We start from the raw sequence: 15450 nt of genomic DNA on the forward strand, positions 1-15450 counted from the left end.
TAAAATAAAAGAAAGTTTCCCTGAGGTGAATTAAAGAACTGAATCCAAAGATAAAATGGACGTTAGTTATTAAGGGCGGAAAATGATTCAGAAAAACTGGTTGAATGCCAAGAACTATTTACGCTTCCTAGAGGATATGACATATACATCTTCTATCAGAAGGGGAGAAATTAAGATGGCCACAAATTTCTGCACTGAACAATTCAAGGAGCAAAGAGAAGCAACACGTAGATGCCAGCAGTGAACAAATTCAGGTCGGGAAGTGAGATGAGAGCGCTCCTTTTGGAAAAACGCCGACTAAGCAAAAAGGCTCCTGGAAGGTCTCCCTCTTCACTCCAGGTCCTCCTGTCACCCATAGGGTGCATCTACTGTGTTAGCCTCTCAGCTTCTTGGTCTGCTCAACACCAGTAAACGGCATTTTACTTGTCAGCCACCACCCTGACATCCTACTTTCAAGACCACAGGCAGGGATATGATTAGGAAATCTTCCAGTAATCTTGGTGAGAGATGATGATGGCTCCAACCAGTGTAATGCAGTGGGTAGATTTGAGAGGAAGAATCTACAAAGCTCCAGCATGTTTAATTGACCACTACTTTCCCTTTCAGTGTATCGTCTATCATCACTTCAAATGCACCCTCTGATCTGCGCATCTCTTCCCAGTTGTCCTTTCATCACATATGCCTGATAAAGCCCCAGCTCCAGATCAATCCAACTGCCTGTTTTCTCCTTGTCTACACCTGGGTATCTGAATGCTGATAAACAAAACTACAGAACTTTAATTTGTGCCACTATAATTTCACGATCGTCAGTCTGAACGGCGGCCTCAATGCTAAGTAATTACTCCCGCATCCCTAATCTGTTTTCTCTCATTCTCCACAGTAAGTATTTCAAGTTTCTACTCGCCCTCAACCCTCTTGCCTTGCCACACTTGTCTCATTCTCAACAGATGACTCTGCTTTCTCTACTATGAGAATAGAAACCATGAGATGGTTGGTCCTGCAATGGACTGCCACCCAACTACAAACCTGATTGTACGTGCACCCAATTCTTTCTCCCTCCCGTTTAAACTGGAAGAAAGATATCCCTTCATTTCTAAAGATAATTCCTCCACCAGTACTCTGGGCCCCCTTCCCTGTATCAGCAAGCTCTCCTACACTGGCTCAGGGCCATCAGCAATTAAAGATGCTGAAGCCTCTCCTGCACTGTGACAAACCACTCTCCAGCGTAAAATGAGAGCAATCTTTCCAAAACGCACACCTAATGATGTCTCTAGCCTGCTCAAAACCCTTCAGTATCCAGGCACTACCCTCAGGATGAGGTCTAGGCTCCTAACCTCTCTGCTTCTTCCTTTCCCTCTCCTCACTCACATCTCACCACTTTTACTTCCCACTTCCCATTAGATCCCCAGAACTAATTTCAAGGGTTGACTGCATCCCTGCTATCAATTACTGAAAGAGGAGTGTTGAAATCTCTGACCAGAATTGTAGATTTGTTTATACATGCATGCAGTTCTGTCAGGTTTTGCTTCACGTATTCTGAAGCTCCATTACTAGGCACACAAACATTTAAGATTTTTATGACTTCTTTTTTGTTTTGTTTTGTTTAAAAAGATCCATTTATTCTAAAATTCTTTTTATTTACACTTTTTTTTTTTTTTTTTTTGGGCGGTATGCGGGCCTCTCACTGCTGTGGCCTCTCCCGCTGCGGAGCACAGGCTCCGGACACACAAGCTCAGAGGCCACGGCTCACGGTCCCAGCCGCTCTGCGGCATGCGGGATCTTCCCAGACCGGGGCACGAACCCGTGTCCCCTGCATCGGCAGGCGGACTCTCAACCACTGTGCCACCAGGGAAGCCCTATTTATACTTTTTTTAAAACATCTTTATTGGAGTATAATTACTTTACAATGTTGTGTTAGTTTCTGCTGTATAACAAAGTGAATCAGCTATATGAACACATATATCCCCATATCCCCTCCCTCTTATGTCTCCCTCCCACCCTCCCTATCCCACCCCTCTAGGTGGTCACAAACCACCTAGCTGATCTCCCTATGCTGTGCAGCTGCTTCCCACTAGCTATCACTTTTACATTTGATAGCGTATATATATCAATGTTACTCTCTTACTTCATCCCAGCTTACGCTTCCCCCTCCCCGTGTCCTCAAGTCCATTCTCTATGTCTGCATCTTTATACCTGTCCTGCCCCTAGGTTCATCACAACCTTTTTTTTTCTTTTTAGATTCTATATATATGTGTGTGTTAGCATACAGTATTTGGTTTTCTCTTTCTGACTTACTTCACTCTGTATGACAGACTCTAGGTCCATCCACCTCACTACAAATAACTCAATTTTGTTTCTTTTTATGGCTGAGTAATATTCCATTGTATATATGGGCCACATCTTCTTTATCCATTTATCTGTCGACGGACCTTTAGGTTGCTTCCATGTCCTGGCTATTGTAAACAGTGCTGCAATGAACATTGTGGTACACGTCTCTTTTAGAATTATGGTTTTCTCAGGGTATATGCCCAGTAGTGGGATTGCTGGGTCATATGGTATTTCTCTTTTTAGTTTTTTAAGGAACTTCCATACTGTTCTCTATAGTGGCTGTATCAATTTACATTCCCACCAACAGTGCAAGAAGGTTCCCTTTTCTTCACACCCTCTCCAGCATTTACTGTTTGTAGAATTTTTGATGATGGCCATTCTGACTGGTGTGAGGTGATACCTCATTGTAGTTTTGATTTGCATTTCTCTAATGATTAGTGTTGTTGAGCCTCCTTTCATGTGTTTGTTGGCAATCTGTATATCTTCTTTGGAGAAAGGTCTATTTAGGTCTTCCACCCATTTTTGGATTGGGTTGTTTGTTTTTTTGATATTGCATGAGCTGCTTGTATATTTTGGAGATTAATCCTTTGTCAGTTGCAAATATTTTCTCCCATTCTGAGGGTTGTCTTTTCGAACATTTTTATGATTTCTTGATGAACTGGCCACTTTATTATTATGAAATAATCCTCTTTATCCTTGTTAATATTCTTTACTATGAGAACTATTTTGGCTAATATTAGTATAGCCACTCCAGGTTTTGTGATTAGCATTAGCAATGGTATATCCTTCTTCCTACTTTTAACCTACTTGTGCCTTTATATTTAATGTGGGTGTCTTGTAAGCAGCGGATAAGTGGATCTGATATTGCAGAGCTGCTTGTATATTTTGGAGATTAATCCTTTGTCAGTTGCAAATATTTTCTCCCATTCTGAGGGTTGTCTTTTCGAACATTTTTATGATTTCTTGATGAACTGGCCACTTTATTATTATGAAATAATCCTCTTTATCCTTGTTAATATTCTTTACTATGAGAACTATTTTGGCTAATATTAGTATAGCCACTCCAGGTTTTGTGATTAGCATTAGCAATGGTATATCCTTCTTCCTACTTTTAACCTACTTGTGCCTTTATATTTAATGTGGGTGTCTTGTAAGCAGCGGATAAGTGGATCTTGCTTTTTATCCAATCTGAGAATCTCTGCCCTTTAATAGGGATATTAAACCGTTCACATTTAATATGATTACCGACAGGTCTGGATTTAAATCTACCATCTTGGCATCTGCTTTCTATTTGTCCCATCTGTTCCTTGTTCCCCTTTTCCTCTTTTTCCACCTTCTTTTGGACTACCTTTTTATTATTTCATTTTTACTCCTTTGTTGGCTTATTAGCTAAAATTATTATTTTTTTTTTTTTAGTGGTTGCTTTAGGGTATATGTTATACATTTTTCACTTATCACAGTCTACCTTCAAGTGCTTTTATTCCACTTTGTGCATATGGTATAAGAACATTAAAACAGTCCCTTTCTACTCCTCCCCATTTGGTCTGGGTGCTATAGTTTTCATACATTTTACTTCTACCCCACAATACTTTGTTACTACTTTGCTTTAAATAGTCAATTACCTTTTTAAAAGATTTAAATAATGAAGAAAAAAGTTTCCTATAATTACCCACATATTTACATTTCTAGTGCTTTTCATTCATTTATGAAGGTCCAGATCTTTATCTGGTATCATTTTACTTCTGCCTAAAGGACTTTCTGTAACATTTCTTGTAAAGCAGGTCTGCGAGTGACGCATTCTTTCAGCTTTTGTGTGTCTGAAAAAAGTTTTATTTCACCTTACGTTTTTGAAAGAGGTTTTCACTGGATATAGAATTCCAGGTTGACAGTTTTTTTCTTTCAGTTCTTTAAATATTTGTTCCATTGTTTTCTGGACAATGAGAATTCTGCTGTCATCCTTACTTTTGTTCCACTGTATGTTATCTGCCCTTTTTCTCTGGGTAATTTAAAGATCTTAATTTAAAGATCACTTACTTTAAGCAATTTCATCATATTTTTGGTATAGTTTTCCTCATATTTCTTGTGCATATGGTTCATCAAATTTGTGGATCTGCAGATTTACAGTTTTAATCAAATTCAGAAAAAATTATTCCTTTATTTTTTTCTGACACACTCTCTGCTCCTTCAGGAACTCCAATTACATGTATATTAGTCTACTTAAAGTTGTCCCACAGCTCACTAATGAGCTATTCATCTTTTAGTCTAATATTTATTCTCTTTGTTTCATGTTGGATAGTCTTTATTACTATGCATTCAAGCTTACTGATCTTTTCTTCTGCAAATCTAATCTGCCATTTATCCCATCCAGTACATATTTTTCATCTCAGACATTATAGTCTTCATTTCAAAATTTGTATTCTTTAATATTTTTAATGCTTCTAATTAATATGTTCACTCGTTCCTCTAGTTTCTTGAACATATAGAACTCCATTACAATTCTTTTAACATCTTTGTCTACTAATGCTACCATCTATGCCATTTTCTTGCTTCTCTGCTTGTCTGGTTAGTTTGATTGGATGCGAGACTTTGATTATTAAGTTGACCTTGTTGGATACTGTAAATTTTTGGTTTTCTTTATAAATATTCTTGAGCTTTGTTTAGGTTCAGGTCTTACTTTTTTCTGTGTTAGGTAGAATGAGAGCAGCTCTGAGTACTCTAATCGATGCTCCATGAATTATGAGGTCTTTCACACTGGTACAAAAGAAACTGTATTAGTCATCTCAGGCTGCCATAACAAAATATCACGGATTGGGTGGCTTAAACAACAGAAATTTACTTTTTCACAGTTCTGGAGGCTGGAAAACCCACAATCAAGTTTCCAGCAGGGTTCGGTTGTTGGTGAGAATTCTCTTCCTGGTTTGTGGACAGCTGCCTTCTTGTGTCCTCACATGGTGGAGAGAGAGCTCTGGCGTCTCTTGCTCTTCTTCTAAGGGCATCAGTTCTGTCAGATCAGGGTTCCAACCTTATGACCTCATTTAACCTTAATTTCCTCCTTCAGGACTCTATCTCCAATATATTCGCATTGGGGTTTAGGCTTCAACATACAAATCTGGGGGGAATACAATTCAGTCCACAGCAGGAACATATTCCCATGCTTATGTGAGCTCTGAGGATTGTTCCTGCTAATCTTCTGGGGTAGTTCTGTACTTAAAACTGGTCAGTACTCAAATTAAGATTTCATGCAGCTCTCTGGAATTATCTCTCTGTGCATCTCTCTGATTTTCTGCACTGTCTATTGTGAACTCTAGCTGCCTTTTCCTCCCCAGACGCTCAATTCTGTTTTCTCAACTCAGGGAGACTACTGAGCTCTGCCTGGGGTCTTCTGCCCTGCACCACAGTCTCTCAAGACTAGAAACTCTCTCAAGACAGCTGGGGTGACTGTAGGGTTCTACTCATCTCTAACGTCCAATGTTGTGAAAACCCATATATTTTGTTCAGTTACTTTAGTTGTTTCTGGAGAGAAGGTAAATCTAGATCCTTTCCTCCATCTTGTCCAGAAGACAGAGTTTGTACCAGACACTTTCACTTCTGTGTCTCTGATAGCTTCCCCACTACCTGAAATATTCTTCTTTAATTGATAACCACTAATTACCCTCAGACTTCCACTTAGATTTCGTTTTGTCTATAAAATCCTTCCCAAGCACTTTCAGTCAAGTGCTCCCCCCACATACTTTCCTCTTGCCATGACACCTGCCACACTGCGCTGTACTAAGTTACTGATTCAATTGTCCACATACCCGCACTGGGATGTAAGAGCTGGAGTTGTGCATCATGCACCTCTGTATCCCGAGCACCCAGAACATGGCAGGTGCTCCATAATTATATTTGAATGAATAAACATATGAGAGAAGCTCAAACAGACAGCAGCTATAGTCAAATTCATTTTATCACCGAGTTTTGTTCTGTATCATCCATTTCCTTAAAGATTATAAACTACCAGTTACAATTATATACCAACTGTAATTATGAAGCAGTTTAATATTTATTGTTGAAACAATCTATATTTTTATATTTAAAACAACAATGACTAGATTGAATATTTTTCCCCTGCATGGTAGCCGTTAGCTATACCTCAGGCCCACCATGTCTTGAAGGAAACAACCTATTGAGAAGAGTATACTTTCAAAATTCATACCAATTTCAGAGATGAAAATTCTTTTAACATATGTTTATTACCACCCAATTTAACCTTAATATGGTTAACAAAATTAGAGGAACCCTATATAAACACTCCTTGAAGAAGAAATTTAAATTGTAACCTATTAACATCTTTCCAGAGTCAAATGTTTCAGGCCGATCGTTTAATCTGAAATTAGCAAAAAATAATATTTAACGCTACATCCTTGAGTTCTTCTTCTCTGTGACTTGAGAAGGTACATTTGAAAGGTCTGACTGAATATGAAAAAAATAAAGGGTCACAAAGACAGATGAAGCACTGAAATGTCAACTCCCAAGATGGAAATCTGGTATTTGAAAATGACTGTGCTTGGCTACTTGTGGACTAGCTGCCTACACCCAGACCCTCACCTCACCTCTTCAGTCCCAGGTGGCCTACACAGAAAAACTTAATGATTCTAGTACATTCTTAACTGTACCTCTTATGGAGACATCAATGAGAATATATTTTGACACATACTCCACCTATATCTCATGATAACGAAGGGAACTCAGGAAGATACCTCCACAAAACACCTGAGTTGCACAGAAGAATGCTTTCAACACTGAGAATTAACCTAGAAGATAATAAAAACTAAGACTCATCATCCAAGCTTTAATTCCAATCAAATTCAACAAGAGTATTGCAGGGATCCTGAAAACGAGGCAGTCAGGCAACAAAGCTCCGACATCTTGCCCATAAGAGAATTCTAGAAGGTCCACACTTACACTGCATGGGTTGTTGGCCATCTGAGCTGGGCTGTAGAAGGACCCCCACTGGGTGGCTCGTCTCTCTTCCCGGGAAGGGGTGCTGTTCACAGGCAGGCCGGCTGGGACCCCAGGGCCTGCAGCTGCAGTGTTAGGGGGCTGGCTGCTGGGGGCCACGAGGGCAAAAGCATCATCCAGGAGGGAGTGCATGGTCTGCCGCGCCTCCTCGATGGACGGCTGGGGCGGGATGTACTGGGAGGCCGGGAAGGGCAGGCCTGGATACCTCCCCAGCTCAGCTGAAGACGGCGTCTGCACATCTGCTGGGAGGTCGGGATCAGACTACAGTGGGGGAAACAGCAAAGTGGAGAATCAGACACGAGCTTCTGTGGAGACCCAAAAACAAAACTCCAGGACTAAAAAAGAATTTAACAATTTTCACTGACATTGAGGAATGGGTTTACCATAAGAATTTTTCAAATCACAGCTGAGGAATGTGCATTACCTTTCATGGAGGCAAAAAGTTTGAATCAGAAGAAATAAAAATGTAAAATTATTCAACAGTCATTTGTCCAGCAAAACTCAATCAACTCCCTGAAATGTATCTCAGTAAAGTGCACATGTTTTCCTGAAAGCCCCTAGCAACCAAAATTGATGTGTCAGAGTCTATATACTAAAATACCTAGTTGACTTTCCCTAGATACAGAAACCCAAAACTAAAGCAGTCTATTCACTATTAACGATAGGAAGAATAGTCCTATACACCCGCAAAAGAGTTCAAAGGCACCACGATATTACAACTATGTGTGTATAAACCATTTTAACACCTATTACGACAACTCTTTACAAACAGTAAATAGTGTCAATTATTTGTTCAGAAACTAACTTCTTTTAAATGGTGGTATCCCTGGATAACATGAGTCAACAAGAAAAGTTTAAATTATATTCTATACCCACTGTCAAAGAGGCAGGGACGTAAGTAACAATTAAGATTTTTTTTAAATCTTATTTCCTGATACTACCTTCTGAGCCAAATGTTGTCATAATATACACTCGGTAAACTGTAAGAGACGAAACAAGGAACCAATGGAAGAAGAGGTCTTCCTGGTCTCAGTGGCCCCAGAAGCCCAAACATCACAATGACTACAACTGACACACTGAAAAGAGAAGCGGTTCTGCTCAAGGGGCTGGTGACCCCATGCCTTCCGTGAAGAAGGGTGAGTGCCTTTTTCTGGAATGCTCTGCTTGCCCTACTCGTCCACGGTTTAGCTTTGCTCCTTGGATCACTCTACATGAGGGCCAGAGGAAGGCATTCCCATATCTCTGTGGATCAGTGAGTCTCTTGCAAAGAAAATCTCTATTGCAGAGACACGTCCTAATGACTATGGTCTGTCCAGCAATGATCCGTTATTATTCAAACCAGTGTCAAACACTTAACAGCAGCAGCTGCTTAACTCCAAACAGAGAGAAAACCACATAACGGACTGGCAAACCCACCAACAGCTCACAGACCTGTTTTGCTTAGCCCGCACCAGTCTTTAAAAAATAGATGGGCAATATTTTAAAAATCTGAAAATTTCCTACTAAAACTCAAGAGTTCTGGATTCTCTTGGCAGACCTGGAAGCCCTGGCATCACTGGGCCCTCACCCTGTACAGAAACAAGTGCCATTAGGTAGAGACTGCCCCCCTGAGATGGGCAGGTGCTCTGCCCTTCACAACAGCGAGTGGATGGTCTCACTCCAAGGTACAGTACACACTTAGTCCTGTGAGGCTGTTTCTCCGAAACACAATATCCCAGTAAAGTTCTACTAAATGACTTAGTCATCAAGGTAAGGATCTGGGGCCCCAAAGGTCTCTGGTTTATGACGTAGCATTGGCAAGACTCTCTGTTCCTCTCCTTACAAGGTGCAAAAAAAGGCCCACACTCATGCCCTTCTTCCGTTCTTGGTTTTCTCGAGGAGCAGACGGGGAAGGATGTAGTCAGTAGAGAGCCCCCAACCTAACACTTCATGGAGAAGAGGAGAAACATGTCTGTAAAAACATCCTACTGGTAAGTAAGAGGGTCTCTCCAAAGCCAGAAGCGATGTTCCTGACGGTGGTTCCAGTAGCTGACTGGGTAACTGCACTGCAAGGAAGACAGCGGTGTGGCCACAGCCTAAACCGAGATTCCAAGGTGGGGGACAAACCCTACATACACTTGAAGAGAGTCCCTAAGAGCTATAGCCACTGCCAGTCTCACCCTCAGTAGTCATAACTTTAAAGAAGGTTTAACTTTTACAGCAAGAGAGACATGTTGTGAAGGTATGAAGTGAGGTCCCCTTGGAGTCTCACTGATCCCATGAATCCTGCCAAGAAGGCAAAGAACTACAGAGCCATGATGTCAGAGCTTCCTGTCCTCTGGTCTTCTTGCTGCCTCCACACTTCGCAGGCCAGACTAATGGCAGCCTGCAGGCCAAGAAGAGGTCTTGTTCATTTTCCTAAGTCCCAACATCCAGCACAGTGTTTCACATGTAGATGGTACTTAGTAAGAAATGAATAACTGTGATCTTCAGAAGCTGAGATTTACCCAGGATCCCTGAGTTGGAATTTGAATTCCATTCTCTTGAAACCAAGTTTGATGACTTTGTTTTAATTTATTTTATTTATTTAGTTTTGGCTGCATCGGGTCTTCATTGCTGCGGGTGGGCTTTCTCTAGTTGCGGCGAGTGGGGACTACTCTTCCTTATGGTGCACAGGCTTCTCGTTGCGGTGGCTTCTCTCGCTGCGGAGCACGGGCTCTAGGTGCGCGGGCTTCAGTAGCTGTGGCTTGCGGGCTCTAGAGCGCAGGTTCAGAAGTTGTGGCACACGGGCTTAGCTGCTCCATGGCACGTGGCATCGTCCCGGACCAGGGCTTGAACCCGTGTCCCCTGCGCTGGCAGGCAGATTCTTAACCACTGTGCCACCAGGGAAGCCCCCAAGTTTGATGACTTTGATATTCAACTTGTTTCCTTTGCACAGATACATGTTCACCTATCACTCCTCAGAAATACATGAGAACTTTTTTACCTTTAGTCATCAGAGATGATGTATTCTGGTGCCTCTTTGCAATCCTTCGCATTATAAGAGAGTGATCATGCACTATGGTTGGCCCAGGACAAGCTCAGTTCATGCTTGTTGCCCCAGGATAATTAACAGCATCTCCTTTCACCCTCACAAGTGTCTGGCTTGGATAATAAATTATATCGGCATTGACAAACTTCCATAAAGGGCCAGAGAGTAAATAGTTTAGGCTTTGTGAGCCATACAGCTACTCAACTCTGCCACTGTAACAAGAGCAGCCACAGATAACACAAAAATGATGGGTGTGGCTGTGTTCCAATAAAACTTTATTTACAAAAGCAGACAGCAGGCCGGATTTGCCTGAGGGTCAATGTTTGCTGAGGCTTGAATTATAATGGTAGCCCTAGTTACAAGAAGTCCAGAAATATTTCTTTCACCTCAGGAGAAGAGAGCTCTCAAGAAGATATTTTGAGGCAAAAGCATATAATTCAAGACAGTTCAAAAACACGTATGTCTAGGGCTTCCCTGGTGGCGCAGTGGTTGAGAGTCCGCCTGCCGATGCAGGGGACACGGGTTCGTGCCCCGGTCCGGGAGGATCCCACATGCCACGGAGCGGCTGGGCCCGTGAGCCACGGCCGCTGAGCCTGCGCGTCCAGAGCCTGTGCTCCGCAACGGGAGAGGCCACAACAGTGAGAGGCCCGCGTACCGCAAAAAAACAAACAAAAAAGCAACAAAAAAACATGTATGTCTAGTATAACCTTCAAGATGAAATACTACCTAAGAAAAGGTGAATTCCCAAAAAGGCATTATCTGTGAAGGTATATGTTTCATCAGACTCACAGACTTAGAAAACAAATTTATGGTTACCAAAGGGGAAAGGTGGGGGGAGGGATAAATTAGGAGGTTGGGATTAACATATACAACAAGGACCTACGGTACAGCACAGGGAACTCTACTCCATCTTCTGTAATAACCTATATGGGCAAAAAATCTGAAGAAGAATAGATATATGGGGCTTCCCTGGTGGCGCAGTGGTTGAGAGTCCGCCTGCCGATGCAGGGGACACGGGTTCGTGCCCCGGTCCGGGAAGATCCCACATGCCGCGGAGCGGCTGGGCCCGTGAGCCGTGGCCACTGAGCCTGCACGTCCAGAGCCTGTGCTCCGCAGTGGGGGAGGCCACAGTGGTGAGGGGCCCGCGTACCGCAAAAAAAAAAGAAAAAGAAAAAAAAATAGATATATGTATAACTGAATCACTTTGCTGTACACCTGAAACTAACACAATATTGTAAATCAACTATACTCCAATATAAAATAAAAATCATACAATATAAGCATTAAAAAAAAGAAAATGTATGTTTCAGAATTTTTAGGGAGAGAAAGTAAAAAGTCCATCTGAGGAAGAATTTCTTATTAGGGAATCTTTGAAAAATGGAGCCATGAAGCAGCTGATTGAGTTAGTGTTCTCCAGGGAAGGGTTTCTTCCCACCAGCTGAGGGAGGAAGCTCGGTGCTTTCTGCTAAGAAAAAAAGCAAGGAGGAAAAGGATAGTCTGGGCCACCATGAAAGAGGCCTGATTTACGGTCATTGAGAGGGCAAGGCGGGGACAGGTTATTCCCTCACAAAAGTCAGTGGCACTGGATGATGGAACTCAGGGCTACTGAAAAAAGAACGTGCGGGACTGCATAGGCTCTCCTACAGATTTGTCTCTGTAGGAGAGAAGGAGCCCTGGGGCTCTGGAAGCTAAGAGGGAAGAAGAAATGCTCCCCCTTCTTCTGCTCATTGGTTTCACACGACAGGATCTCTGAGATCCCGGATGAGACAAAAAACGAAAGCTCCAGGGGACCATCCTGGGGAGCCAAGGGAACGGCCCTCCCCAGATCAAGCCAAACACCACAGACGCCCAAACACCTGTCCAAAACCACGGCAGCGGCTCAAGAGCGCCATCTACTGTGAGGACTGCCTGAGGTTCCCCCACCTGAGGAATTCATTCACAGCCTTCAGAAAGGATTCATTCATTCTGTTGGGGAGCAAAGCAGCCTAATTTGTAGACATTCCAACCCGCGGGAATCACACCAATCCTCATGAGCCAGTTACGAAGGAATGGTCAGTCTCAGGACACCAGAAACACAGTAAGTTCCAAAGGAAAAGCCTGGTTCTTTCAGATGATCATGACTCAATTATATTTAGCCCCAATGTCAGTATGGTATTTGGCACATATGTGTAATTATGTTTACTGTCTCTCAGTGTTAGTTATTTGTGTAATTTGAGAGATAAAATATCAAACTCAAATAAGAAATCACTGGTTACATAAGCTTTAACTGAAGTGATCATGTACATCACAAACTCTTTCTCCAAGGATGTGTTTTTGCTAATTTCTCTCTAAAAAGGATGGGTCTGTAACTGCCTCCAGAAGGAGAAAGGTGGTCTTGTGCAACGAGAAAGGGCTTCACCCTGGCACAGGGCTACAGACGTGCACTGTGTGTCCCGGTGCTGCCAGACACACTGGGAACGTGGGGCATCTGCTCTGTCTTGGGGTGTCTTTGTGTATTTCTCACGGCCCCTTGGGGAGGCTGGCCCTTTCTTCCCTGCTCAGTGGGATCTGTACGTGTCTTAATGCTGTCAACGTCTGCTTTAACACTACAAGCAACCCTGTGCCCCTTTCCTTTAGGAAAAATTGTTTAACTCCCTATTTCTTAATTTCCATTAAGCTCTGTCTTCCATTAAAACTAGATATACATATTAGCAAATGTAATATCCTCTTAGCACCCCAAGAACAGAAGATGGGACAAAACCCTAAATGTCCCTCCTACCACCATGAAACCCAAACAACTCTCTGATGAAGGGAAGAAAAAAGAAACTTTCTGGACGCTTCTCTCTGTTTTCCAATTAACCTCGAGAAGTTGCCATTCTGAAGCCTGAGAGGACAGGGTTTGCTTATAGGAAGTAAAAACACTGAGTGTGTTTCCAGAGGGCTCTCCCAGCAGCCCCTTGGCTTCTATGACTCGAGTCTCTCTTCAAAGGAAGTGCCCACCCCTTCCCCAGCCTACATGCCTCCCAACCTAGCTGGCCCTGGAGCATCACCTACTGGGCATCAGCACCACCCAGGGCAGCAGCCATCACTGCTCATTCTCCTCTCCCTAAGAGCGGCCAGAAGCAAGGCTCAACATTACGCACCGGGCAACCAATATAGGCAGAGTTGTGGACACCAGGGGGCCGTTTGTAAGTGCCGTCGCTGTCTGTGGTGATAAGTCTGTCCTTCTCAGCATCTCCGGGGCAGCCACTGACCTGATGTTTCCGGCGTGGTTTAGGAGAACGTTTTATCCTGGAGCTGCCAGGGGAAAAGAGAGGTTATCTTCATAGGAAATAACCTTCCAGCCGTGGGCTCATCAACTAAACGCCAAGTATTTTCTGCGCACCTAGGACCTGCTAGCCACTGTAGTAAACACCCCACAGGATATAAACAATGTGTAAGACACAGTCTCTGGTCTAAGAAAGCTCACAGTCCACCGGGGCAGACTATACTAAACACATGGAACAACAGAGAATAATATCACCGCTGGCTACCTGTGGCCTGATCTAGGTCTTGAAAAATGAGTAGGATCTGCGGATGGGCAGGGAAGTGGGGAAGAGTGTGAGGGGCAGGCAGGACTGTGTGGAAGGCCAGAAACAGGAATGCAGATGAATGTTTGGGGGGCAATGAGGCCGCCGCCCAGGGGGCGGCAGTTCCTCTGTGCTGCTGGGCAGGGGAGAGCAGCTAGGTGAAAGGCAGTGCCCCGCTAGGTACAGGAGCCCAGGGTCCACCCGGCAGGCAGCCCAAGCCAGCACAGGTGCGAGCAGAGCAAGACACAAACGAGAGCTGACCTTACAGAAAATGCCTCTGCATTAGGGGGCAAGGGCCTGGGAGACCAAGAGACCGAGACTCTGAGAGCGGCTGTGTGCCCGGCCGAACTGGTGACCAAGCACGGGAGGTGGAGATGCTGGGGGTGAGAGGTGAAGAAGAGATGCAGGGAGAGGGAGCCCTGGAGCCCTCTAAGAACGACGGCGCCACCTTTTCAGAAGTCTGAATTCCAGGAGACACGAAACCCAGGGAGGTGCTCCGGGGCCACTGGGGCAGAATGAATGCAGCCTTCACCACAGGTGACCTCCAGGCGGGATGGCGGCCTCCCAGCCTACCCAGCCTGGAGTCGCTTGCAGAGACTTCTCCCCGCCCCCTCCACAGCCCAGCCCTTGTAGCCCTGCAGCAGGGGCCTCCAGCCCGGCTCGGGGCCCACCTCTTCCTGGGCTCTATGAACACGGAGGGCACGCTGGCCGTGGGGTCCAGGATCTTGTCGATCTGCATCTGCGCCCTGCGGTACACGCGGTGCCGCTCCCGCGTGTCTCCCGACGACAGCTCGTCCAGCACCGGGAACTCGTAGTGCCCGCGGCGCTTGGCGCGGAGCCGGATCTTGTTCCGATGGTGCTCGATCTCCGACTTGTGCCGCAGCGCTGTCTGGATCTGGGAAACGAGACAGAGAGAACGTTCTGACGGTCTCTGGGACCACGCAGAGAAAGCAGCTGGGAGGCCTTCCTGCGACTCTCCTACCCCCGCCCCCGGCTGTCCCAGGCTCCCACGAGGCCCTGAAGGGGTGACAGGGACAGGCACACACATACGGGGCATGGGGAACCTCCATCATCCGGAGCTGTATCCCCACACTCCACGTGGTGGGTGGGACGCGGGAAGCCGTGGTATCGGCCACCAAACAGGGCAAAAGAACTCAAACCCGGGAAACAGGCCAGTGGCAACTTTGAAGATACTGAGAGACAGTGACAACTATATGTCATACTCCCCGAGAAAAGAGTAAATATTTTCCATACCCAATAACATCACTACTTTAGAGATTTTTAAATTAAGACAGAGTGAAAGAAGATATCTGCAGTATACAATAAAATACCCATTTACTAATGATGTTTAGTGTTACCAAAACAAGCCCCCGGCCATGAGACACTCCTCTTCAAAGAGGAAAATCGACACGTATGGAAACACATCCTCGCTGGCTACAAGGGGCCTGAACTAGGTCTCCAAGAGCCGGCTGGTTCTGAAGCAGGGGAGGGAGGGAAGTAGGCAGAGGGTGTGCAGGGCAGGCACCAAGGTGCTGAGGGCCAGAAGCAGGAACGCAGATACAG

The 15450-nt window shown here is 44.5% G+C and overlaps 1 protein-coding gene across 1 annotated transcript in view; it reads right to left on the minus strand.

The window, feature by feature from the left end:
• KIAA1549 (KIAA1549 ortholog) overlaps positions 1 to 15450 on the minus strand; it is an 88547-nt gene that overhangs the window by 24379 nt on the left and 48718 nt on the right. The window contains exons 14-16 of the mRNA XM_007466660.1: positions 14559 to 14782; positions 13462 to 13615; positions 7273 to 7590 (exon numbers count right to left, since the gene is read on the minus strand). Coding sequence (XP_007466722.1) covers positions 7273 to 7590; positions 13462 to 13615; positions 14559 to 14782 — 696 coding nt within the window. The remainder of the gene's footprint in view (positions 1 to 7272; positions 7591 to 13461; positions 13616 to 14558; positions 14783 to 15450) is intronic.

Source organism: Lipotes vexillifer, unplaced genomic scaffold (assembly GCF_000442215.2).
Source record: "Lipotes vexillifer unplaced genomic scaffold, Lipotes_vexillifer_v1.1 scaffold71, whole genome shotgun sequence".
In the NCBI taxonomy this organism is placed as follows: Eukaryota; Metazoa; Chordata; class Mammalia; order Artiodactyla; family Lipotidae; genus Lipotes; species Lipotes vexillifer.